This window comes from Hyla sarda, chromosome 3, assembly GCF_029499605.1.
Source record: "Hyla sarda isolate aHylSar1 chromosome 3, aHylSar1.hap1, whole genome shotgun sequence".
Lineage (NCBI taxonomy): Eukaryota > Metazoa > Chordata > Amphibia > Anura > Hylidae > Hyla > Hyla sarda.
In genome coordinates, this window is record NC_079191.1 from 211,807,676 (window position 1) to 211,835,182 (window position 27,507).

Genomic DNA, 27,507 nt, shown 5'->3' on the forward strand with positions numbered 1-27,507 from the left:
ATAGATGCCCACAACAAGGAAATGATTCTACCGCTGTACATTCACTAGTCAGACCACACATAGAATACTGTGTACAGTACTGGGCGCCAGTGTACAAGAAAGATATAGTGGAGCTGGAGAGGGTTCAAAGACGGGCAACCAGAGTGGTACGGGGAATGGGAGGACTACTGTACCCAGAAAGATTATCAGAATTGGGTTTATTTAGTTTAGAAAAAAGAAGGCTTAGGGGAGACCTAATAACTATGTATAAATATATCAGGGGACAGTACAGAGATCTCTCCCATGATCTATTTATACCCAGGACTGTATCTATAACAAGGGGGCATCCTCTACGTTTAGCGGAAAGAAGGTTTCTACACCACCTCAGACGGGGGTTCTTTACTGTAAGAGCAGTGAGACTGTGGAATTCTCTCCCGGAGGAGGTGGTCATGGTGAACTCTGTAAAAGAGTTCAAAAGGGGTCTGGATGTTTTTTTGGAGAATAATAACATTGATGGTTAATGTATACTAGATATTTAGGGACAGCATGTTGATCCAGAGATTTATTCTGACTGCCATATTTGGCTTTGGGAAGGAATTTTTACCTCTAGTATGAGGGTTTTTTGCCTTCCCCTGGGTCAACTCAGTAGGGACTCATTAGGGATATAGGTTGAACTAGATGGACTCTGGTCTTTTTTCAACCTTAACAACTATGTTACTATGTACGCTATTGGGAAATTCTACTGTATATACATTGTGTAAAATGGCCTGTTATGCTACTATGTTTACTTGTAGAATTTTGGTCTTAATGGTCCCCTCAACTCTGCAATAACAATTGCTGAAGATGAGCAGTGGAAGAGGATTCGCACAGTTCTCTCACCAACATTCACCAGTGGGAAACTCAAAGAGGTAATTACCAATTTTTCAGCAATATTTAAGCCTCATGTACATGACGGTATTATAGCGCAATACACCCTCCATGTTGTACAAAATGGTAAAAGGGTTTTTAATGACTTCTACCAGATTCCGTCTCTGTTGTCTGTTGTTGTAGGTCAATAACTGACATCTCTTATTTTTAGATGTTTCAGATCATGAGTCACTACTCAAAAACACTTGTCCGGAATATACAGGTTTACGTGAACAAGGATGAGTCATGTGCCATGAAAGAGTAAGTTTGTTCTCAGAAATTGTATTTTCTGGCGTACTTTTACTACTGTTCAAAACTTTTGAGGACTCACCTGTCTAATTATGTCAGAGCAGGAGGGAGGGCAGATATTTAAGAAGCCATTAGATCAGAAGCTCTTTCTCTGGCTGAGCACACAGCAAGGTGGCTGTATGAAACACAGATGTAAACTGTGAGTAAAAGGTTGCAGGAAAGCTGTGTTTTGAGCGGGCGAAGACTAGCTCTCCAGTGGATAGTGAGGGAAACACACATTCAGAAATTAGGTGTAATAGTGAAGGACAGGGAAGTGCAACCATAAACTCCCCCTGCACTACTGTCCCTACCTACTTGGAGTCCCTGCACAAAGTATGGTGGCACCAGATGGTTAAAGGTCCCTTCCTGAGTATGCGCACAGAAACCTAACCTAACAGGAAGAAGAAATGCCTAACTAACTGGATCAAAACCAGCCAGGCACATCAGGGAAAGAATCAGAACCAATACCATAGTCAATAATCACAGCTGAGGGCTAAGCTAGGAACTAATGTCAGGAGCACCAACAGGAGAGGCAGAGGCAAAAGCAGAAAGCAAGACAAATTCTTGTATGATTGGCCTGGTGTCCCTCCTGGCTAACCAGCCTCAAGGTCAGCGGGATTGGTCGCAAATGTTACAAACAGGGAGGAGCAGACTATAAACCTATAGTTTAACCCCTTGGGGACCAAGCTCATTTTGACCTTAAGGACCTCTGTCACTTTATGCATTAATAACTCTGGGATGCTTTTCCTTATGAATTTGATTCCGAGATTGTATTTTTCGTGACATATTCTACTTGATGTAAGTGCTACATTTTCGTCGATACTTGCATCATTTCTTGGAGAAAAATGGCAACATTTCAGGAAAAAATGTAAAATTTAGCATTTTTCTAACTTTGAAACTCTCTGCTTGTAAGGAAAATGGACATCCCAAATAAATTATATATTGATTCACATATACAATATATCTACTTTTTTTTTATTATTTTTTTAACTGTAATTTTTATTAAAGATTTTCACAAAAGAAAACAGGAACACACTAAAACGCAATCAAAGCATAACCCGGGACGCAGCCCAGTACATTCATGTCAGGCCAAGATAGAGACCAGTGCATGCAGAAACATCTGTAGGTCATAACATCTAGCCCCGACCTCAGAGAAACCATCAAAATGGAGCAAATGCATAGAAAAAAAGTAGTTATATACCAAAACACGTAGAGGATAGGACCAGTAAGCTCTCCAACAAAGAAGGACAGAGGGAAGAGACAAGAACAGGGACACACAAGAAACAGAGACAACAAAGCACAAACACAATGGGGGGAAGGAAGGAAAAAAAAAGAGGGGGAAAAAAGGGAGGAGAGGAATGAGAATAGGGGGGGGGGACAATATATCTACTTTTATGTTTGCATCATACATTAGACATATTTTTACTTTTTGAAGACATTAGAGGGCTTCAAAGTATAGCAACAATTGTCACGATAATTTCAAAATCTGAATTTTTCAGGGACCAGTTCAGTTTAGCAGTGAATTTGAGGGTCTTTATGTTTGAAATCCCCTGTAATGGACCACATTATGAAAACTGCACCCCTCAAAGTATTCAAAATTACATTTAGAAAGTTTGTTAACCTGTTAGCTGTTTCACAGGAATAGCAGAAAAGTGAAGGAGAAAATTCAAAATCTCCAATTTTTACACTAACATGTTTTTGTAGCCCTAATGTTTTTCTTCATTTTTACAAGAATTAAAAGGGGAAAAAGCCCCACAAAATTTGTAACCCAATTTCTCTTGAGTACGGAAATACCTCATATGTGGATGTAAAGCGCTCTTTGGGCACACTACAGGGCTCAGAAGGGAAAAGCGACAATGGGCTTTTAGAGAGCGAATTTTGCTGAAATGGTTTTTGGGGGGCATTTCGCAATTAGGAAGCCCCCGTGGTTCCAGTACAGCAAAAAAAAAAAAAAAATGGCACACTATTTGGGAAACTAAACCCCTCAAGGAACATAATAAGGGTTAAAGTGAGTCTTAACAAGCTGACAAACTTTCGTTGAAGTGGGACATGAAAATGAAAAATGCTGGTGTTACCCCAATTTTTTAATTTTCACAAGAAGTTATAGGAGAATAACCCAAATTTGTAACCCCATTTCTTCTGAGTATAGAATTACCTCACCTGTGGATGTAAAGCACTCTGCGGGCGAACTACAATGCTCAGAAGAGAAGAAGCGCCATTTTGGAGAGAGAATTTGGTTGGAATGGATGTCGGGGGCCATGTGCATTTACAAAGCCCCCATGGTGCCAGGACAGTGGACCCCCCGTGTGACCCCATTTCTGAAACTACACACCTCACGGAATGTAATAAGGGGTGCAGTAAGCATTTACAACCCACTGTCCTTTGACAGATCTTTGGGACAGTGGGCTGTGCAAATGAAAAATTTAATTTTCTAATTCAATTTCAATTTTAAAAAAATCAGTCACACCTGTGGGGTGTAAATGCTCACTGCACCCCTTATTATATTCAGTGAGGATCTATTTTCCAAAATGGGATCATACTATTCTGGGGGGGATCCACTATTCTGGCAGCATGGGGGCTTTGTAAACCCACATGGCCTTCAATTCAAGCCAAATTCTCTCTAAAAAAAAAATGTTAGCTCCTTCTCTTCTGAGCATTGTAGTGTGCCCGCAGAGCACTTTACATCCACATATGTGGTATTTCCATACTCAGAAGAAATGGGGTTACAAATTTTGGGGGGCTTTTTCTCCTGTTACCTCTTCTGAAAATGAAAAAATTTGGGGTAACACCAGCATTTTAGTGATAAAAATCTAATTTTTCATTTTCACGTCCAACATTCACGAAAATTCGTCAAACACTCGTGGGGTTTTAAGGCTTACTATACCCCTTGTTACGTTCCGTGAGGGGTGTAGTATCCAAAATGGTGTCACAAGTGGGTGTTTTTTTTTTTTTTTTTTTAGTTTATGTCAAAACCGCTGTAACTATCACCCACCCCTGTGCAAATCACCAATTTAGGCCTCAAATATACATTTAGCGCTCTCAATCCTGAGCCCTGTTATTGCGTTACAAACTTTGGGGGTCTTTTTCTCCTTTCACCTCTTGTGAAAAGGAAAAGTATGGGGTAGTCTAAATTTTTTTATCTTTTTACACTAACATGCCTTTGTAGCTTTCAACCTTTCCTTTTCATAAGGGGTAGAAGTAGAAAAAGCCCCCCAAAATTTTTAACGCTATTTCTCCCGAGTATGGAAATACCCCATATGTGGCCCTAAACTGTTGCCTTCAATTACGACAGGGCTCCAGAGTGAGAGAGCACCATGCAGATTTGAGGCCTACGTTAGGGATTTGCATAGGGACAGATCCGGATGCAAGGACGGCGCTTGCCTCCTGCAGCAAAAATACCCTACGGCAGTGTATCCTAAACAGGGCGCCTCCAGCTGTTGCAAAACTCCAAACAGGCCTGGACAGTCATTGGCCGTCCGGCAATGCTGGGAGTTTTGGAAACAGTGCTGTGCAATCCGTTAAAAAAATGTTTTGGGAGGGGACGTTGGGGGTAACTATATAAGGGTGTGTGTATATGTAGTGTTTTACTCAGTTTCACACAGGCGGGGGTTACAGCGAGCTTCCAGGATTTTGAGCTGCGGCCCAAAATTTGCCACAGCTCTAACTTGTAGCAGGAAACTTACTGGAAACCCGACCATGTGAATGTACCCTGTACATTCACATAAGGGTGGGGGGCAAACCTCCAGCTGTGTCAAAACTACAACTCCCTGCATGCACTGACACACAGGTTGGGAAACATGGAGTTAGGTAACAGACCCTAACTCAGTGTTTCCCCACTGGAGTTGTAGTTATGCAACAGCTAGAAGGGCACAGTTTGGAGACTACTGTGGCCGTCCAGATGTTGCAAAACTACAACTCTCAGCATTCCCAGTCTGTCAGGCATGCTGGGCATTGTAGTTCTGCAACATCTGGCCCTTCAGATGTTGCCAAACTAAAAATCCAAGCATGCATGGACAGTCTGGGCATGCTGGGAGTTGTTGTTTTGTTGTTGGAGTGCCACAGTTTGGAGACTACTGTGCAAAACTACAACTGCCAGCATGCCCAGACTACTGTACAGGCATGCTGGGAGATGTAGTTTGGCAACATCTGAAGGGCCAGATGTTGCATAACCAGGGCTGTGGAGTAGGAGTCAGAGTCGGAGTCGGACGAAATTTTGGGTACCTGGAGTCGGAGTCGGCAAACAATGCACCGACTCCAACTCCTACTAAATTTAGATTGGAATAAAAAATAAATAAAAAAAAAAAGCAAGTTTAAATGTCCCAATTCACAAAAAGTTATAATTAATGAATTCTCTACTATAAGAATAAAGATCACTGCATGCAGTGCCTCATGTAACCGCAAAATGAACATGTTAAGTGACTGTGAAGAAGCATGCTTTTCATGTGCTTTACTATTTGGCACACAACGCACAATTAGGAACGGCAATACTTATACTTTCCATAGTGTTGTGTCCTGCTGTTACAGGGAAACCATGGGTAACCTAGCCTCTCACTGATAAGGGATTAAGGAAATATGTTTTTTGCAGGACTAGAGACACTTGCATAAGTGAAGGGAATGGAGGGTCAATAGTTTAAGACTGAAGCTGTAACCATTGGAAAAACTGCTGCCATTCAGCTAAAGCTATAAAAACTTGTAAACTCGATTGTTAGCTTAAAGGGGTACTCCACCCCTAGACATCACGAGGGGCGGAGCCAGGATGTAGTGATACTCCGGCCTCTGTATCGCCCGTCATTACGCACAGAGTGAATTCGCTCTGTGCAGTAATGATAGCGCGGTGCCGCATCGGCGATCCCGGGGGTCCCCAGCAGCGGGACCCCGGCGATCGGACATCTTATCCCCTATCCTTTGGAAAGGGAATAAGATGTCAGATCGCCGGGTTCCCGCTGCTGGGGACCCCCGGGATCGCCGCTGCGGCACCGCGCATTCATTTCTGCACAGAGCGAGCGAGTAATGACGGGCGATACAGGGGCCGGAGCATCGTTACATCACGGCTCCGCCCAACATGATGTCACGGCCCGCCCCCTCAAGACAAGTCTATGGGAAGGGGCGTGGGGGTCATCACACTCCCTGCCATAGACTTGCATTAAGGGGGCGGGCTGCGATGTAACGAGTGGCGGAGCCATGATGTCACGCTGCTCCATCCCCTGTATAGCCCATCATTACGCACAGAGCAAACTCTCTCTGTGTAGTAATGAAAGCGCGGTGCCGCAGTGGCGATCCCGGGGGTCCCCAGCAGCAGGACCCTGGCGATCTGACATCTTATCCCCTATCCTTTGATAGGGGATAAGATGTCTAGGGGCGGAGTACCCCTTTAAACTTGACTATGGGATTCTACTAGGGAAATCATGTTTTATAATAAATGCCCCTTCCTGGATCCTCCCACTGCCCTATCTTCAGCAGCAGATCAGCACACAAACTGTTCAATACAGTAGACTGTTGGCTTCCCAGCCAGTAGTCCTGTGGTAATGACATGTATGTTGCCTTTCTTTCCTTCAAGGAATGTATAAAATACATTCGCATATTAATACAGAGGAGTCGGGGAGTCGGAGTCGGAGTTGGAAGCACAGAAAACTCAGGAGTCGGAGTTGGAGTCGGAGTCGGAACATTTATCTACCGACTCCACAGCCCTGTGCATAACTACAACACCCAGCATGCCTGACAGTCTGGGCATGCTGAGAGTTGTAGTTTTGTACAGGTACAGGTTCGCCCTTGGTCCTTAAGTACCAGGGAGCAAGGGCGTACCTGTATGCCCTTGGTCCCCAATAGGTTAAAGAGGAATAGTTTATACAGTCCCCTAGGGGGAAAACCCAATATTATTTTTAACAATATTAATTAATCCCTTTTACAATAAAACTTCTAATAACCTTACTTTTCCCAAATATTTTTTTTTAACTAAATAAAAATAAGCACATTTGGTATCAGAATTGTCAGAACTATTAACCCCTTCATGACCCAGCCCATTTTCACCTTCATGACCTGGGCATTTTTTGAAAATCTGACCACTGTCACTTTAAACATTAATAACTCTGGAATGCTTTTACTTATCATTCTGATTCTGAGAATGTTTTTTCGTGACATATTCTACTTTATGTTATCGGTAAAATTTCCCTGATATTTGTATCCTTTCTTGGTAAAAAATCTAAAAATTTCATGAAAATTTTGAAAATTTTGCATTTTTCTAACTTTGAAAGTCTCTGCTTGAAAGGAAAATGGATATTCCAAATAAATTACATATTGATTCACATATACAATATGTCTACTTTGTGTTTGCATTAAAAAATTGACAAGTTTTTACTTTTGGAAGACATCAGAGGGCTTCAAAGTTCCGCAGCAATTTTCCAATTTTTCTCAAGATTTTCAAAATCGTAATTTTTCAGGGCCCAGTTCAGGTTTGAAGTGGATTTGAAGGGTCTTCATATTAGAAATACCCCATAAATGACCCCATTATAAAAACTGCACCCCCCAAAGTATTCAAAATGACATTCAGTAAGTGTTTTAACCCTTTAGGTGTTTCACAGGAATAGCAGCAAAGTGAAGGAGAAAATTCTAAATCTTCATTTTTTACACTCGCATTTTCTTGTAGACCCAATTTTTGAATTTTTACAAGGGGTAAAAGGAGAGAAATCACCCTAAAATTGGTAACCCAATTTCTCTTGAGTAAGGAAATACCTCATATGCGTATGTAAAGTGTTCGGCGGGCGCAGTAGAGGGCTCAGAAGGGAAGGAGCGACAATGGGATTTTGGAGAGTGAGTTTTTCTGAAAGGGTTTTTGGGGGCATGTCCCATTTAGGAAGCCCCTATGGTGCCAGAACAGTGGACCCCCCCCCACATGTGACCCCATTTTGGAAACTATACCCCTCATGGAATTTAAAAAGGGGTGCAGTGAGCATTTACACCCCACTGGCGTTTGACAGATATTTGAAACAGTGAACTGTGCAAATCAAAAATTTTATTTTTCATTTTCACAGACCACTGTTCCGAAAATCTGTCATACACCAGTGGGGTGTAAATTCTCACTGCACCCCTTATTACATTCCGTGAGGGGTGTAGTTTCCAAAATGGGGTCACATGTGGATATTTATTGTTTTGCGTTTGTCAGAACTGCTGTAACAATCAGCCACCCCTGTGCAAATCGCCTCAAATGTACATGGCGCACTCTCCCTTCTGGGCCTTGTTGTGCGCCCCCAGAGCACTTTGCGCCCACATATGGGGTATCTCCGTACTCGGGAGAAATTGCATTACAAATTTAGAGGGTCTTTTTTCCCTTTTACCTCTTGTGAAAATGAAAAGTATAGGGCAACACCAGCATGTCAGTGTAAAAAATTTATTTTTTTACACTAACATGCTTGTGTAGACCCCAACTTCACCTTTTCATAAGGGGTTAAAGAAGAAAAAGCCCCCCAAAATTTGTAAGGCAATTTCTCCCGAGTACAGCGATACCCCATATGTGTCCCAAAACTGTTGCCCTGAAATACGACAGGGCTCCAAAGTGAGAGAGCGCCATGCGCATTTGAGGCCTGAATTAGGGATTTGCATAGGGGTGGACATAGGGGTATTCTACGCCAGTGATTCCCAAACAGGGTGCCTCCAGCTGTTGCAAAACTCCCAGCATGCCTGGACAGTCAATGGCTGTCCGGCAATACTGGGAGTTATTATTTTGCAACAGCTGGAGGCTCCGTTTTGGAAACAGTAGTGTACCAGACATTTTTCATTTTTTGGGGAGGGGGGGCTGTGTAGGGGTATGTGTATATGTAGTGTTTTTTACTTTTTATTTTAGGTTAGTGTCAGTGTAGTGTAGTGTAGTGTTTTTAGGGTACAGTCACATGGGCAGAGGTTCACAGCAAGTTTGCCGCTGGAAGTTTGAGCTGCAGCGCAAAATTTGCGCCATCTCAAACTTGCAGCACTCACTGTAAACCTCCGCCCATGTGAGTGTACCCTGTACATTCACATTGGGGGGAGGGGGCAAACATCCAGCTGTTGCAAACTCCGAGCATGCCCTTTGGCTGTCCGTGCATGCTGGGAGTTGTAGTTTTGCAACAGCTGGAGGAACACTGGTTTGGAAACACTAAGTTAAGTAATAAACTTTCAAGTGTTTTGCAACCAAACTTAGTGTTTCCAAACCATTGTGCCTCCAGCTGTTGCAAAACTACAACTCCCAGCATGCATGGTCTGTCAGTGCATGCTGGGAGTTATAGTTTTGCAACAATTGCAACAGCTGGAGACACTGAGGTAGGAAACGGACAATGTTTCCCAACTAGTGTGCCTCCAGTTGTTGCAAAACTACAACTCCCAGCATGCCCAGACTGCCAAGGCATGCTGGAAGTTGTAGTTCGGCAATATCTGAAGGATCTGATGTTGCCGAACTACAACTTCCAGCATGCTTGGGCAGTCTGGGCATGCTGGGAGTTGTAGTTTTGCAACATCTGGAGGTCCACAGTTTGGAGACCACTGTATAATGGTCTCCAATCTGTGCTCTTCCAGATGTTAGAGAACTACAACTCCCAGCATGCCTGGACAGACTGAGCATGCTGAGATTTGTAGTTTTGCAACATCTGGAAGAGCACAGATTGGAGACCATTATACAGTGGTCTCCAAACTGTGGACCTCCAGATGTTGCAAAACTACAACTCCCAGCATGCCCAGAAAGCCAAAGGCTGTCTGGGCATGCTGGGAGTTGCAGTTTTGAAACTCTCAGAGGCAGCAGTGAGATCGCTTTACGGCGATCTCACTGCTGCCAATGAAGATGCCGCACTGCTGCCGGAAACTCACCTCCGGGACGCAGCGCAGCCAGGACCGCACGAAGGACGCCGGGACCGCACGGAGGATGCCGGGACCGCTCGGGACACCGCTCCGACGGGTAAGTGACGCCGGGGGACGGGTCAGGGACACACACACCGCGCTGCTGAGTATTCTGATAGCGAAACGCTGCTATCAGCTAGTCAGATTTGACCAGCTGATAGCAGCGATCGCTGGGGGGGGTGGGGGATGAAACCCCCCGTGGTCGCGCGGTAAGATGGCTGGCTATCAGTGATAGCCACCATCTTACCGGGCGCTGCGGGATGCCGCGAGTAGCGGCAGTAATGTCCATGACGTACCTGTATGTCATGGGTCGGGAACACCTTGCCACCCATGACGTACAGGTATGTCATAGGTCGGGAAGGGGTTAAAACAACATATGTAAGACATGCATGTCTATAGGTATAAACCTATAGTTTAAAGGGGAACTGCTCATGCAATCCCCTAGGGGGAAAACCCAATATTGTTTTTAACAATATAAATTAATCCCTTTCATAAAAAAAACTTCTAATAACCTTCTTTTTCCCATTTTTTTTTAACAAAATAAAAATAAACATGTGGTATCAGAATTGTCTGTACTATTAAAACATAACGTTATTGATCCCACACAGTGAATGGTGCAAACAAAAAAAATACCAAATACCAGAATTGCGTGTTTGTTTAGGTTGGATGTGACAAAAAACAAACAGTCAAGATCGCATGACAGTTTGACCACAGGGTGACCAGTGTAAAAAATAAGTCTGTAGATGGAAAAAATGTAAGAGTTATATCTATTAAAAAGCACAGAGGAAAATAAAAATGCAAAAAAGAAAACTGGTCCGGTTCTTAAGGAGTTAAAGTAGCTAAAAGTGGTAAATGAAATCCTGCCTTCTTTTCGTGCCTTGCAGTCAGGTGAAAAAATCCAGTTTGCATCTCTATAAGAAGCTTATGTCAGTGATCTCCAACACAGAGAGGTGCAGTTTACTCCTTCTATAAATTGTACATGGAAGGATGTGATGTCCATCATTCATACAGAAATAAAATACAACATAGCTACAGAGACCTTCCTAATTTCTGCATATTTAATGTCATCTCGGAGGGTGGCATGACGTAACGCCGTCAGCTCCTATTTTCTGGACCGTCCCTCTGACTGCCTGATGGATCCTGCGCCCCAAGGAAACCAATTCTACTTTGCAGTGATATTAGTCATTTTGCCCAAAAATTCACGGCGAAACGGAAAAAAAAATAATTGTGTGGCAAAATCGAAGAAAAAATGCCATTTTGTAACTTTTGGGGGCTTCCGTTTCTACGCAGTGCATACTTTGGTAAAAATGACACCTTCTCTTTATTCTGTAGGTCCATACAGTTAAAATGATACCCCACTTATATAGGTTTGATTTTGTTGTACTTCTGGAAAAAATCATAACTACATGCAGGAAAATTTATATGTTTAAAAATGTCATCTTCTGACCCCTATAACTTTTTTATTTTTCCACGTACAGGGCGGTATGAGGGCTAATTTTTGCGCCGTGATCTGAAGTATTTATCGGTATGATTTTTGTTTTGATCAGACCTTTTGATCACTTTTTATTCATTTTTTTAATGGTATAAAAAGTGACCAAAATAAGCTTTCTTGGACTTTGGAATTTTTTTTATGTGTACACCATTGACCGTGCGGTTTAATTAATTATATATTTTTATAGTTTGGACATTTACGCACGCAGCATATTTTTATTTACACTGTTTTATTTTTTTTATGTAAAACAAAAGAAGAACAGGCGCTCCCTTGTGGAGAATCAACGGGATCACAGGTGCGTGAGAAGGGAGGGTAAAAATGAAGGCTCACCCTGCCAAGTTGTGCAAATTCCCACACAACAAGGATCTGCGTTTTTGGTGTAGTGAACTAGGTCTGCAGCCTTCCTGGAATCGATAGAGATTTGGGGGCGAAAGCTTCAGGGGTGCAGGAATACAGGCGCTGACCAAAAAGGGGACCAGTGAAGCCAGGTAGATAACAAATGTCACGATGCCGGCTGGCAGGTAGTGGATCCTCTGTGCCAGAGAGGGATGGCGAGGACCGCGCTAGTGGACCGGTTCTAAGCCACTACAGGTTTTCACCAGAGCCCGCCGCAAAGCGGGATGGTCTTGCTGCGGCGGTAGTGACCAGGTCGTATCCACTAGCAACGGCTCACCTCTCTGACTGCTGAAGATGCTGAAGATAGGCGAGGTACAAGGGAGTAGGCAGAAGCAAGGTCGGACGTAGCAGAAGGTCGAGGCAGGCAGCAAGGATCGTAGTCAGGGGCAACGGCAGGAGGTCAGGAACACGGGCTAGGAACAGACAAGGGAACGCTTTCACTAGGCACTAAGGCAACAAGATCCGGCAAGGGAGTGCAAGGGAGGAGACTAGATATAGCCAGGGAACAGGTGGGAGACAATTAAGCTAATTGGGAAGATTGGGCCAGGCACCATCATTGGTGCACTGGCCCTTTAAATCGCAGAGACCCGGCGCGCGCGCGCCCTAGGGAGCGGGGCCGCGCGCGCCGGGACAGGACCGAGGGAGAGCGAGTCAGGTACGGGGGCCGGGGTGCGCATCGCGAGCGGGCGCTACCCGCATCGCGAATCGCATCCCGGCTGAAGGCGGGACCGCAGCGCACCCGGTCAGTGGATCTGACCGGGGCGCTGCAACAACGAAGATGAGGCGAGCGCTCCGGGGAGGAACGGGGACCCGGAGCGCTCGGCGTAACAACAAACAGCTTTAATCCAATGCGACGCGTTTCACCGCGCTTGCGCGGTTTCATCAGGCATAGCAAACACTTAGCCGAAAGGGGCTTATATACACACAGGTATTAACCCCTGCCTGACTTGGTGAAATTAACAAAATGCAGAATTTTATCATAATAAAAGAAAACAAAAAAATGTATACATATAATAAAAATATATACAACATTAATAAATGTACAGCCTTAAAAACAAGAAAAAACATTCAATAATATTCTCTTAATAAATAAACTAGTTTGTGACCCCTATGGACAGTACCTGTGCATCCGGAAGAACTGTACCTCGAACGAGGACTTTGTTGCTCAGGCTGCTGTCCTTAGGGGATGGTTCCTTGAAAAAGGCTATCCAAAGAAACTTCTAACTAACTCTTATAACAAAATAAAAAATAAAAAACAATCTGATTTAGTAATTCCAAACTACTAATAAATCTGATAACCCCTTTGAATTTAAAACTAATTTTGTGACCAATTATAACAAGGAAGCACTAAAAATTAAACAAATACTACATAAACATTGGCCAATCATACTTGGAGATCCTGTTCTCAGGGAATTAATTCCCCCTACCCCTAGAATTACTTTTAGACGGGCAAGCAACTTACAAAATATGGTGGCCCCAGGTAGATTCAAATGGAAACCACAACTGCGGTCATATAATGATGGCTTCTGCGCTCCCTGTGGAGGCCCTCGTTGTTTACGTTGTGGTTTAATTAAAGAATCTACTACTTCTTTCCTTTCTTCTATTACTCAAGTATCATATAAGATTAAGGAGAAATTTACATGTAATACGACATTTGCAATATATCTATTAACATGTAGCTGTGATCTCCAATACATGGTCCGCACTGTACAAACAGTGCGGTCCCGTATGAATAAACACCGTTGGAATATTAAACACAAATATCTACTACACAGTGTTTCAAAACATGTTACTTTCAAGCATAATAACAATTTAGATTTTTTTAAATTAATAATTCTTGAAACTATTCCATCAGATTGTGTTAATAGATACCAACGTCTCATTAACCGTGAATCCTATTGGATCCACAAACTTGTTACATTGGTCCCAAATGGCCTTAATGAGACCATAGAGAATGTCAAATAATTTTTTTTTTTATATATACTTCCTTATTTTTCAGCTAACGACTCCTCCACTTCATTAATTATGAGAATTCAATTTTCATTTTTCATGCATTGGTTCATTAGTTATATATATATATATATTTTTTTATAGAAAAATATATAATATAAAAATATATAAGTTTTCTTTCCCCCCCTCCCTGATATCATAACCTCCCTTTTTCTACTCTTTTCTGGGATATATTTCTCGGGTATTGCCCGTTCAGACTGCTGAGATTAATCAGTTACTCCTGGATATATATCTACATCATCAGTCTCCTTTTTAAGTAGATTCTATAACGATTTTAGTATGTGGCTTCTTATTATAGACACCATTCTACATATTTTTCATTTATTTTATTTTCTATAATATATCTCTTCCCTGTTTTTGATGGGAATTTTTTATAATCACAGGTGTAAGTACACACCGTGCGGCTTTGTACCTCTCACTAAGGTGGGACGGGGAGGTGCGGTTTTGTACCTCTCACCTCTCACTAAGGTGGGACGGGAGATGTGGAGGATCAATACGGCCCGTGTTCATAAGACTTGTTTGCTCCTGGGCATAATATACATTATGCGATATTGCACTCCTTATGCCCAGTTGCACTTACTTTTACAGCGGCAGGTGATTCATGTAATACGATGGCTTGCAGTCTGTGATTTCAATTGGTCACAAACTAGTTTATTTATTAAGAGAATATTATTGAATGTTTTTTCTTGTTTTTAAGGCTGTACATTTGTTAATGTTGTATATATTTTTATTATATGTATACATTTTTTTGTTTTCTTTTATTATGATAAAATTCTGCATTTTGTTAATTTCACCAAGTCAGGCAGGGGTTAATACCTGAGTGTATATAAGCCCCTTCCGGCGAAGTGTTTGCTATGCCTGATGAAACCGCGCAAGCGCGGTGAAACGCATCGCATTGGATTAAAGCTGTTTGTTATCTACCTGGCTTCACTGGTCCCCTTTTTGGTCAGCGCCTGTATTCCTGCACCCCTGAAGCTTTCGCCCCCACATCCCTTATTTTTTTTATGGGAAAAGGGGGGTGATTTAAACTTTTATTAGGGAAGGGGTTAAATGACCTTTATTAACACTTTTTTTAAACTTTTTTTTTTGCAGTGTTATAGGTCCCATAGGGACCTATAACACTGCACACACTGATCTCTTACACAGATCACTGGCGTGTATTAACACTCCTGTGATCAGTGTTATCAGCGCTTGACTGCTCCTGCCTGGATTTCAGGCATGGAGCCGTCATTCGTCGATCGGACACCGAGGAGGCAGGTAAGGGCCCTCCCGGTGTCCTGTAAGCTGTTCGGGATGCCGCGATTTCACCACGGCGGTCCTGAACAGCTCGACTGACTAGCCGGGTTACTTTCACTTTAGGTCAAAGCTGACCGCCACTTCTAAAGGGTTAATACCGCACATTGCCACGGTCAGCGATGTGTGGTATTAGCCACGGGTCCCGGCCGTTGATGAGCGCCGGGACCGACCCGATGTGATGTGGGGTCGCATGTGGGGGTTAGGGACAGGTTTAAGGGCTTCATGGAAAAGTTAACACTTAAATAAAGGGAACACTTAAATAACACAATGTAGCTCCAAGTCAATCACACTTCTGTGAAATCACATTGTCCACTCAGGAAACAACACTGATTAGAGAATCAATTTCACATGCTGTTGTGCAAATGGAACAGACAACAGGTGGAAATTATAGGCAATCAGCAAGACATCCCCAATAAAGTAGTGGTTCTCCAGGTGGTGACCACAGACCACTTCTTAGTTCTTATGCTTCCTGGCTTATGTTTTGGTCACTTTTGAATGCTGGTGGTGCTTTCACTCTAGTGGTAGCATGAGAATGACCTCCAGCAGGCCACAAATGTGCATGTGTCCACTCAAACATGAGGGTGGTATGAGGGCCTGACATCCACAGATGGGGGTTGTGTTTACAGCCCAACACTGTGCAGGACGTTTGGCATTTGCCAGAGAACACTAAGATTGGCAAATTCGTCATTGGCGCCCTGTGCTCTACATAGATGAAAGCAGGTTCATAATGTAACAGACGTGACAGAGTTTGGAGACACCGTGGAGAACGTTCTGCTGCCTGCAACTTCCTCCAGCATGACCGGTTTAACGGTGGGTCAGGAATGGTGTGGGGTGACATTCCTTTGGGGGGGGACGCACATCCCTCCATGTGCTTGCCAGAGGTAGCCTGACTGTCATTAGGTACCGAGATGAGATACTCAGACCCCTTGTAAGACCATACGCTGGTGCTGTTGGCCCTGGGTTCCTCCTAATGCAAGACAATGCTAAACCTCATGTGGCTGGAGTGTGTCAGCAATTCCTGCAAGAGGAAGGCATTGATGATGCTATGGACTGGCCCCCCCGTTCTCCAGACCTGAATCCGATTGAGCACATCTGGGACATCATGTCTCACTCCATCCACCAACACCTCGTTGCACCAAAGACTGTCCAGGAATTTACGGATGCACCTTATCAGGAGCATGCCCAGGCATTGTAGGGAGGTCATACAGGCACGTGGAGGCCACACACACTACTGAGCCTCATTTTGACTTGTTTTAGGGCATTACATCAAAATTGGATCAGCCTGTAGTGTGGTTTTCCACTTTGATTTTGAGTGTGACTCCATATCCAGACCTCCATGGGTTGATAAATTTGATTTCCATTGATAATTTGTGTGTGATTTTGTTGTCAGCACATTAAACTATGTAAAAATGAAAGTATTTTATACAATAAGTTCATTCATTCAGCTCTAGGATGTGTTATCTTAGTGTTCCCTTTATTTTTTTTGAGCAGTGTATTTTGTGAAATTAAACATATTTCCAAACCTTTCTCAAAATGTACTGTTTGAGATATATATCCACTAATCTCTAATGTGTCTTTTTGTTTTGCTCTGTTGTCCTTGGTTAAGACTGTCTTAGAGCATACACTAATGCTTAGTTCAACTGCATATTGCTTATAAGTCTCTATGGTGTATGCAAGAAAGGAAGATTGTGGCAAAATGTGTGCTCTATTGCATGCAACGGCAGGGTCACAGTTTAGAGAGAAAAAAAAGAAAGTGATCAAATCCATAGGGCAGGGGACAAGAACAGTACAGGGAGGTATGTCATTGTACCTTCAAAACATTTGTACTTCCTTACCTACAATGCATTTGTAAAGACCTCTTCACTTTATTCACATATTTTTATGTTGTAATTGTAATAGAATAAAAAAATTATCCCCTCAGTCTGCACTCATATGTATCCTATAATAATAAAGAATATAACAATTTTAGAAAATTTTATTAAAAAGGTGAAAATGTTGCATTGAGTATTCAAACCCTTTGGTATAACAATTGAAATATACCGTATTTTTCGCCGTATAAGATGCACTTTTTCTTCCCCAAAACTGGGGGGGAAAAGTCTGTACGTCTTATACGGCGAATACACCCCTATCGCGGCGGTCCCTGCGGCCATCAACGGCTGGGACCCGCGGCTAATACAGGACATCACCGATCACGGTGATGCCCTGTATTAACCCTTCAGACGCGGCGATCAAAGCTGACCGCCGCGTCTGAAGCGAAAGTGACACTAACCCGGCTTTTCAGTTGGGCTGTTCGGGGGGGGACCTTACCTGCCTTCTCGGTGTCTTCTCTGTTCAGGGATCCCCTGTATGGCCGGCGCTCTCCTTCCTCGTCATCACGTCGTCGCGTACGTGCGTCGACGTGCGTAACGACGTGATGGCGGCGACGGAGAGCGAAGATACCCGGCCGGCAGCAGAGACGTTCCGGAGCGACGGGGACACGGCAACAGCGATGGAGCGACATCCAGGGCAGCGGTGACGGGTCCGGAGCGGCGGGGACACGTGAGTATTACCTCCTATGCAGTGGTTTTCAATCTGCGGACCCCACGATGTTGCAAAACTACAACATCTGGAGGTCCGCAGGTTGAAGACCACTATTGGGTTCAAAATCTTTATTTTTTTTAGATTTTGCCCCTAAAAATTAGGTGCGTCTTATACGCCAGTGCGTCCTATTGGGCGAAAAATACGGTAGCTCTTTGAAAATATAAATATAACATCTTTGAGATGTTTCTACACCTTCACTGGAGTCACCTGTGGTAAATTCAATTGATTTGACAAGATTTGGAAAGACACCCCCTGTCTTTATTAGGTTTCACAACTGGCAGAGAAGGGACTTGGTAAAAGAGAGGACCAAGAACCCAATGGTCACAGTTCCTGTTTGCAGATGGTAGAAACTTCTAGAATGTCAACCATTACTGCAGTATTCCATTAAATTAGGCTTCATGGACAGAATGAAGCCTCTCCTTAATTCTAAGTGTTGTTTATCCAATACTATCCATACAGTGAACCATAGTGGTGGCAGCATCATCTTGTGGGGGTATTTTTCAGCAGCTGGGACAAGAAACCAGGTCAGGGTTGAGAAAAAGCTGAATGGAGTAAAGTACAGAAAAAACCTGATCAAGATTGATCTGGACCTCAGACTGCGCCAAAAGTTCACCTTCCAACAAGAAAATTGTTAACTCTGTGAATGTTCTGGACTGGCCCATCCAGAGCCCTGACTTGAGCTCAATCGAACATCTCTAGAGAGACCTGAAATTGGCTGATCCAAGTAGATCTGTCAACAGTTTGCATCCAACCTGAGTTCCACCACCATATTTCTAAGTAATAATCCACCTCCATGTTGCATTTCCAGCATTTGTTCTAGTGTAAAGGGTTACATTTTTGTAGTCTCTCAGGGGTGTAATGCCACTGTGAGAGCACATTTGTAGCCATTTTCTCTTATCCTTACACATCTGGAAGAAAGTCTAAAATATGCTACTGCTCATTCTAATAATTGTTGGGGTCTCAACACAGAATTTGATCTTTTATTGATTTATCTTATTACATATTGCTTTTGCTATATAATATAATAAAAATCATTTATATATACTGTAATAAAGTTATAATTGAGTTATCTTGCTTTGTGTTCCGTTTTAGTGTCTTAGGAGCATACAGTATGGATGTTGTCACCAGTAGCTCGTTCAGTGTGAACATAGACTCGTTGAACAAGCCTAATGACCCTTTTGTTACCCAAACTAAGAAACTGCTAAAACTTGGGTTATTCAGTCCAATGCTCTTACTTGTTGGTAAGGTTTTCTAATGCCTATCTATATATAATTACAGCAGATTACTAGTATACATGTACACTTGTCATAAGGAGTGAAAGGACATGTTTGACAGGTGTAGCAAATATTTCATATCAAATAGAGTATACCATGTTAAGAATTTTAATTTATTTGCACTATTCTGCACACAATTAAAGGGAATTAATCGCCTATATTTTTTTCCTGATTGGAGCTAGATACTAAAACATGTTCTTTTACTATCTGTTTCTTATTGTAACTTGTCATTTACTATCAGTTTCTAATTGTAACTTAATTGAAAAAAATAATTAATTGTCAATGTATTAATCACATTTTTTGTGCATTGTTATCGAGGCTGTTATCTTGCATGAGCTGTTCTTAACAACAATTAGTAATATGCCTTACATCTGGACCCATGGAAATGAACAAAAAATAGTAAGCATTTTCTGTGACCTTTTTAGAGGGCATTCTTTAGAGAGATCTGATCTCTGCAGTATAACTTGGTGGATCCAGTGTTATCTATATACTGCAGTCACCTTTCACTGTACTTGTCTGGCCTGAGAAGAAAGGCATTGCTGGGAAAGGATTTGTACAGAACAGGAAGTCTCAGCTCAGTTTTAGCCCTAGTGTCCAGAATGAAAACTGCAAGACTTTATGATTATTTTAAATTATAGATAGTAACATGCAAAATTAGAAAAATTCTTTAAAAAGTACCTGTCACCATATAAACTTTTCTAAACTAACTCAGTCTATGTTCCCTAACTACTCCTAACACTCCTCCCACACTCTGTGTCATACCTTTTATTCTTGTTCACATGCAATTTCCCAGCAGGAGAAAGTGGGCGATTCCCAGCAGGCATGACATCACTGAAGTCTGCTGGGGGGACCACTTATGCCCTCACATCTTGCAGTGCTGTGATGAATAAAAAACCTCAGGCTCTGTGCATGTTTCAGTGAGGCTCTATGCAGCTTTCAATAAGACTCTTTGCAGCTTTCAGTGAGGCTCTTTGTAGCTTTCAGTGAGGCTCTTTGCAGCTTTCAGTGAGGCTCTATGCAAGTTTCAGTGAGGCTTTTTGCAGCTTTGAATGATGTTCTGTGCAGCTTTCAATAAGGCTCTATGCAACTGTCAAGCTCATTGCAGAGAAGCACTTCCTGAGTTTTGTCTCCTTCCAGGCTGAGAGGAGACCAAACTCACTGTATTAATTGTGACAGGGAATAGAACAGAGCCACCTACTGGCCATTTTTCTGTTTACATTTTAAACATAATTATGTTGTTCATTTTAAAAGCAAGTAAATTGAAAAGTGTCTGCTAATTACACAAAAAACACTATATTAAAAGTTTTATTTGGTGACAGGTACTCTTTAAGAGTAATCAGAATCATCCACACTAACCTGTTGGTACAAGCTGGTAGTGCAGATGACACTGATGATAACGATACTAACTTATCCCCGATTTGTGGCCTCTTTTGCCTTCAATCCTCAGTATCAGCAAGCTTGGTGCCCGGACATCAGTCCTTACATCACGGAATACCAGCCTGTACCAACAGATTAGTAAAACATGATACATACAATGGCTCTCCCTGTAAACCTTTCCCAACAAGTAGATGTATCAATTAAGGGGGTATCCCAGTATACAAAACTTGACTCCATTTAAAAGTATACAATACAAGTATAAATCCTCAATATAGAGTAATACATACAAGTTTCCTACATAATCCCTCACCATGTACTGGCTTATATTGTGAGGATTATAGCTTGTTGCATAGGTTTATGACCTGTAGTGCTGCCTTCTCTTCCTAATATTGTTAATCACTGGAGAAATAATACTGTGGCTGGTCGCTCTCACGATGACTTGCATTTCATGATTAAAACAGATGCAAATCAAAAAATGTTGCAGTATCTTGTAATACCTTTTTTATTGGACTAACAGAATTTTATAGAGACAAGTTTTCAGGATTCCTCTCTTTATCAAGTCCAAAGCAAATCTAAGCTCACAAGCAGAAGACACAGGTTACATCTCACAAATATGCAGGGGTTAAGGCAATAGATGTGGAGAATTCACACTAAGATGGGCCATAAATTGTCCTGCTATAGGAACAAGACTAAATAGATAAGAATGAGAAAAAGGGGGAGGGAGGGAGGGAGGGAGGGGGGAGAAGGAGAGAGACTGTAATTAAGCAGGACAAAGTGAGATGCAAAAGAGAATCCAGTAAAGTACAGGTTATGAGAAATTTTGATAATGAGATAAAAATCTCAAATCCACATTGAGTCCCCTGTTTTTGGAATAAAAAAACAGTATCATTTTAGCTTCAAATGTCTTTCTCTCTTGTGTGTTTTTGAAGTTCCCTCTCAGTATCTTGATTGTAAGTTCATGTATGGAGTGGCCTGTTTGGGTAAAATGATGTCCAACTGGGGTGCAGTAGTCATTTTCTTTATGGCGGTTGATGGAATGTCTGTGTAGAGTCATCCTTTCGTTGAGTTTCCGGCTGGTTTCACCAATGTAGCATCCCATCACACTTGGTGTATTGTATCATGTAGACCACATTTGGGGATGTGCAGGAGTATAGTCCCTTAATGTTATATGTCTTGTTGTGGGTGGCTTCCATCTTGGTGCAACATATCTCCATAAATGACCTTATGATCAAGATACTGAGAGGGAATTTCAAAAACACACTGGAGAGAAAGACATTTGAAGCTAAAATTATACTTTTTTTTTTATTCCAAAAACAGGGGACTCAATGTGGATTTGAGCTTCTTATCTCATTATCAAAATATCTTATAACCTGTACTATACTGTATTCTCTTTTGCATCTCACTTAATCCTGCTTAATTACAGTCTCTCCCCATCTCCTTCCTCCCTCCCTCCCCTTTTTCTCATCCATATCTATTTAGTCTATGTTCCTATAACAGGACAATTTATGGCCCATCTTAGTGTGAATTCTACACATCTATTGTTTTAACCCCTGCATATTTGTGAGATGTAACCTGTGTCTTCTGCTTGTGAGCTTAGATTTGCTTTGGACTTGATAAAGGGAGGAATCCCGAAAGCTTGTCTCTACAAAATTCTGTTAGTCCAATAAAAAAAGGTATTACAAGATACTGCAACATTTTTTAATTTGCATCTGCAACACTGGACTATTACGGCTACTCAAATTTACTACATGATTAAAACACAAATTACAGCCTTATTAATAGAATCAGGCTCCTGTTTAACCTATCAGTACTCTTCATATGTGACTTGAATGAGTAAAGGCACCTAAATCTCATCAATGCAAGATGCACATCACACTGGTTTTATATTCAATGGCTAAATGATGTACCATTTAAAATCTTTACATTTGCCTTTTACTTACATACAAACACTGCTATGTCAGTCTCTTTATTCACTGGAGTAGATTGTGGAAGAATTGGGGTATTTCTATCTCATAAAGGGATGACCTATAATCTAGTGATATGTCATCAATTTATGAGATTGAAATCCTGTGTTTTTTAAGGAAAAAAAAACAGGCAGCCTCATCAGTCTGGACTAAGGGAGCACCAATAACACTGATCAGTGTATGAAAGATTGTACTGTATGAAATAGTCCCCTAAGGGATGTAAAAAAAAGTTAATAAATGTGAATAAGCCTCTTAAATCATTCCCCCCGCTTTCACATTTAATAAAAAAAACAACAAAAAAACTATGTAAACAAAAATAAAAATATGTAGTATTGCCACATCTGGAAATCTACGAACTATTAAAATATGAACTGCTTTTGGTCATTTCATATACCAGAAAAAAAATAAAAATAAAAAGCGATAAAAGTTGGTTTTTAGTCATTTCATATACCAGAAAAAAAATTTTTTATAAAAAGTGATAAAAAGTCAAATCAAACCAAAAATTATACTGATAAAAACTACAGATCACGGCACAAAAAAAATTTGCCCTCATACAGCCTCATATAAAAAAGTAAAAAAAAAAAAGTTATACGGGTCAGAATAGGACAATTTTAGTTGTACTAGTTTTCATACAAATGATTATAATTTAGTAGTGAAATAAAAAAATACCTAGATAAATTTGGAATCATTGTAATCATATGCACCTACAAAATAAAAATAACTTTTCAATTTCACCAGCAAGTGCCCTGTGTTGAAACGGAAGCTCCCAAAGTTTTTTAATTTTGCCCCACAAATATTTTTTATTTGTTTCACTGTAAGCTTGATGGTAAAATGAGTTTTGTCATTACAATAGACAGGTGGAAAATTAAAAACGGCATGGCTTATTAGAAGGAGAGGGGAACAAAAATGCAAAAAGAAAAAAAAAATCTTGTCCATAAGGGATTAAATTGATAGCGCAACCTGCATACACCCAGTTAAAAGGTATGAGGAAGATGTAGCAAAACCTGTTAAGAGGAAGAGTGGTGCAGTTGCCCATAGCAAACATTATTGCATTAAACATTTAAGAACATTCTTGAAATGTACGCTTTCGCAACTCTATCGTATTGAAAATATTAATTTCATATTTAATTTCAGTGATTTTTCCATTCCTGAATCCTATTCTTGAGGGCCTAAATGTCAACTTCTTTCCAAAAGACTTTCTGAATTTCTACATGAATGCGGTTACTAGTTTTAAAGCTAAGAGACAAAAGGGAGAGCACTCAGTAAGTATATCCTAATATCCTAAGTATACAGTGGTTCCTCAACATACGATGGTAATTAGTTTCAAACGACCCATCGTTTGTCGAATCCATCGTATGTTGAGGGATTCGTGCACTGTAAAAAGTGCATTTATTACTTACCTGTCCCTGCCGCTCCCGATGCTGTCCCAGGGGCTCCCGATGCTTCCGGCTTCTTCTGCATCTTCTCCAGTGTCCGGGCCTCGCTTTCTGGTGATGTTATTACGTTGAGCCAGGATGGCGTGCGTAGCGATGTAATAACGACGCTGGAAAGCGAGGCCCGGACCCCGGAGAAGATGCAAAAGACGCCGGAGGATCGCAAAGTGGACCCGGAGCAGCGAGGATAGGTAAGTGAACCTGTCCGGGATGCTTAAACTGCTATCAGACAGCAGCTTAAAGGAAATCTGTCATCAGAATCACCCGCACTAAACCTGTTACACAGGCTTGTAGTGCGGGTGATCCTGATTAAAACGCTTCTTACCTGGTTAAAAATGGTTCAGCGGTTCTTCAGATATCTTTATTTTTAGTTTTCTGTTATTCCCTGGCTTGGGACTCAGTGGGAGGTGTTATCATCTGGGACTCGGCTACACGTCATTCTAGCTGGGCGGAGCTGCCGCCCAGCTCATGAATATTCATGACCTTATCCTCGTAGTGTAACTCCTTTTTCAAAGTCTGGTGGGGAGGACCGCGTATGAGGATAAGGTCATGAATATTCATGAGCCGGGCGGCCGCTCCGCCCAGCTAGATTGACGTGTGGCCGAGTCCCAGATGATAACACCTCCCACTGAGTCCCAAGCCAGGGAATAACAGAAAACTAAAAATAAAGATATCTGAAGAAGCGCTGAACCATTTTTAACCAGGTAAGAAGCGTTTTAATCAGGATCACCCGCACTACAAGTCTGTGTAACAGGTTTAGTGCGGGTGATTCTGATGACAGATTTCCTTTAAGCATTTTGCGCTGTCGGATAGCAGTTAATGCGATGGCCCCGACATATAAAAGCATCGTATGTCGATGCCGACATCGACATGCGATGGCCTCTGAGAGGCTATCGTATGTCGATTTGATCATATGTCGGGGCCATCACTAGAGATGAGCGAACTTACAGTAAATTCGATTCGTCACGAACTTCTCGGCTCGGCGGTTGATGACTTTTCCTGCATAAATTAGTTCAGCTTTCCGGTGCTCCGGTGGGCTGGAAAAGGTGGATACAGTCCTAGGAAAGAGTCTCCTAGGACTGTATCCACCTTTTCCAGCCCATGGGAGCACCGGAAAGCTGAACTAATTTATGCAGGAAAAGTCAGCAACCGCCGAGCCGAATTTACTGTAAGTTCGCTCATCTCTAGCCATCGCATGTCGGGGGGTTACTGTATGTGGTATTATCTATAGATTTATAAGTTTATGTATTAAAACTATGATGTTGTGGAAGCTGTATTATTAGAAACTGAGGATTCTTGGATTCTAGAAGCTGTCTCTAATATGAAAGTTTATCTTTCCTCTCTCCAAAGATAACATTGCTTGTTCACTGATCAGTACCAGCAGTTTAAAATTTTCCTAGACTTCCTAGTCATTTTCTTACTGCTCTTTGCCCAATAGTGATAATAAGATGACAAATGTCAGAAGTACAGATGTGGACAAAATTGTTGGTACCATAAAAACCCACAATGCTAGCTGAAATAATTTTAAAATGGAAAAAAAATAATAATGAATAAAAATTTTATAAAAATCAAACATTAGTTTTGAATTGTGGTTCTACAGAATCATTTTCCATGTACCCTGAACCTAATATTTAGTTACACAACCAAATGAGGCAGTCACTTACAATCAAGCAATTTCTATAACTCTCAATGAGACTTCTGCACTTGTTTACAGATATCTTGGCCCACTACTCATAAAATACTGCACCATATGTCTCAGGTTGGAAGGGTTCCTTCTCCAAACTGCATGTTTTAGCTCTAGGATTCTGATCAGGGCTCATAGAAGGCCACTTCAGAATAGTCCAATGTTTTGCTCTTAGCCACTCTCGGGTGTTTATAAAGGGGTACTCGGGTGGAAAACTTTTTTTTTTAATCAACTGGTAGCAGAAAGTTAAACAGATTGGTAAATTACTTCTATTAAAAAATCTCAATCCTTCCAGTACTTATTAGCTGCTGAATACTACAGAGGAAATTCTTTTATTTTTGGAACACAGAGCTTTCTGCTGACATCAGGAGCACAGTGCTCTCTGCTGACATCTCTGTCCATTTTAGGAACTGTCCAGAGCAGCATATGTTTGCTATGAGGATTTTCTCCTACTCTGGAAAGTTCTTAAAATGGACAGAGATGTCAGCAGAGAGCACTGTGCTTGTAATGTCAGCAGAGAGCACTGTGTTCAAAAAAGGAAATAATTTCCTCTGTAGTATTCAGAAGCTAATAAGAACTGGAAGGATTAAGATTTTTGAAATAGTTACTTACAAATCTGTTTAACTTTCTGGCACCAGTTGAAAAAAAAAAAAAAAGTTTTCCACCGGAGTACCCCTTTAACTGTATGCTTTGGGTCATTATCCTCTTGGAGGACCCATGACCTGCGACTAAGACCAAGCTTCCTGACTCTGGCCAGCACATTTCACACAAAAATGCCTTGATAGTCTTTTAATTTCATTGTACCCTATAAAACATTCAAGGCACCCAGTGCCAGATGGAGCACAGCTGCCCCAACACATAGCCAAGCTCCATGATTAACAGTAGGTATAGCGTTCTTTAATGATTGGCTTTCAGTGGTGTTCTGCTTGGTCATCTTCCATTAAGTCAACTTTGGTTCAAACAGATGGTGCCACCTAACACTGATGTACCTTAACCTTAGAGTTTACTTCTAATGTCTTTGAAAGTTGTTTTAGGCACTTTGATTACCATTCATATTATGTGTCTCTTCGATTTGTCATAAATTTTACTCTGGAAGAAAAATCCAGGGAGTTTGGAGACACCTGTGACACTAATGGCAGGACACACCTTAGTTTAACTTGTCCCTAGTTTCAAACTAGTTCCTGTCTTTCTAAGGGATACCATAAGTTTTGTCCAGGCCAGTTTCATTATTTTGTTTTTAAAAATAATTCTGTTAACCCCTTAAGGACTCAGCCCATTTTGACCTTAAGGGCACAGCCATTTTTTGCAAATCTGACCGGTGTCACTTTAAGCATTAATGACTCTGGGATGCTTCTAACTTTCATTCTGATTCCGAGACTGTTTCTCGTGACATATTCTACTTTAAGATGGTGATAAATCTCCGTAGATACTTGCATCATTTCTTAGTGAAAAATTCCAAAATTTCTTAAAAATTCTGAAAATGTTAAATTTTTCTAAATTTGAAACGCTCTGCTTGTAAGGAAATTGTACATACCAAATAAATGATATATTGATTTACATACACAATATGTCTACTTTATGTTGGCATCATAAAGTTGACATGTTTTTACTTTTTGAAGACATCAGAGGGCTTCAAAGTATAGCAGCAATTTTCCAAATTTTAAAGAAAAATTAAAATCTGAATTTTTCAGGGATCAGTTCAGTTTGAAGTGGATTTGAGGGGTCTTTCTGTAAGAAATCCCCCATAAATTACCTCATGATAGAAACTACACCCCTCAATGTATTTAAAATGACATTCAGAAAGTTTGTTAACCCTTTAGGTGTTTCACAGGAAAAGGGAAGTGCAGCAAAGTGAAGGAGAAAACTCCAAAATCAATTTTTTACACTGACATGTTATTGTAACCCCATTTTTTTTCCAACGGGGAAAGGAGGAAAAGCCCCCCAAAAATTGTAACCCAGTTTCTCTCGA

The 27,507-nt window shown here is 41.4% G+C and overlaps 1 protein-coding gene across 7 annotated transcripts in view; it reads left to right on the forward strand.

The window, feature by feature from the left end:
* The window catches only part of LOC130362077 (cytochrome P450 3A9-like), a 124,609-nt gene that overhangs the window by 50,686 nt on the left and 46,416 nt on the right, over nucleotides 1-27,507 (forward strand). For all 7 annotated transcript variants that reach the window (XM_056566015.1, XM_056566014.1, XM_056566011.1 and 4 more), the window contains 4 exons: nucleotides 774-887; nucleotides 1,058-1,146; nucleotides 18,899-19,047; nucleotides 23,556-23,683. In XM_056566015.1, coding sequence (XP_056421990.1) covers nucleotides 774-887; nucleotides 1,058-1,146; nucleotides 18,899-19,047; nucleotides 23,556-23,683 — 480 coding nt within the window. The remainder of the gene's footprint in view (nucleotides 1-773; nucleotides 888-1,057; nucleotides 1,147-18,898; nucleotides 19,048-23,555; nucleotides 23,684-27,507) is intronic.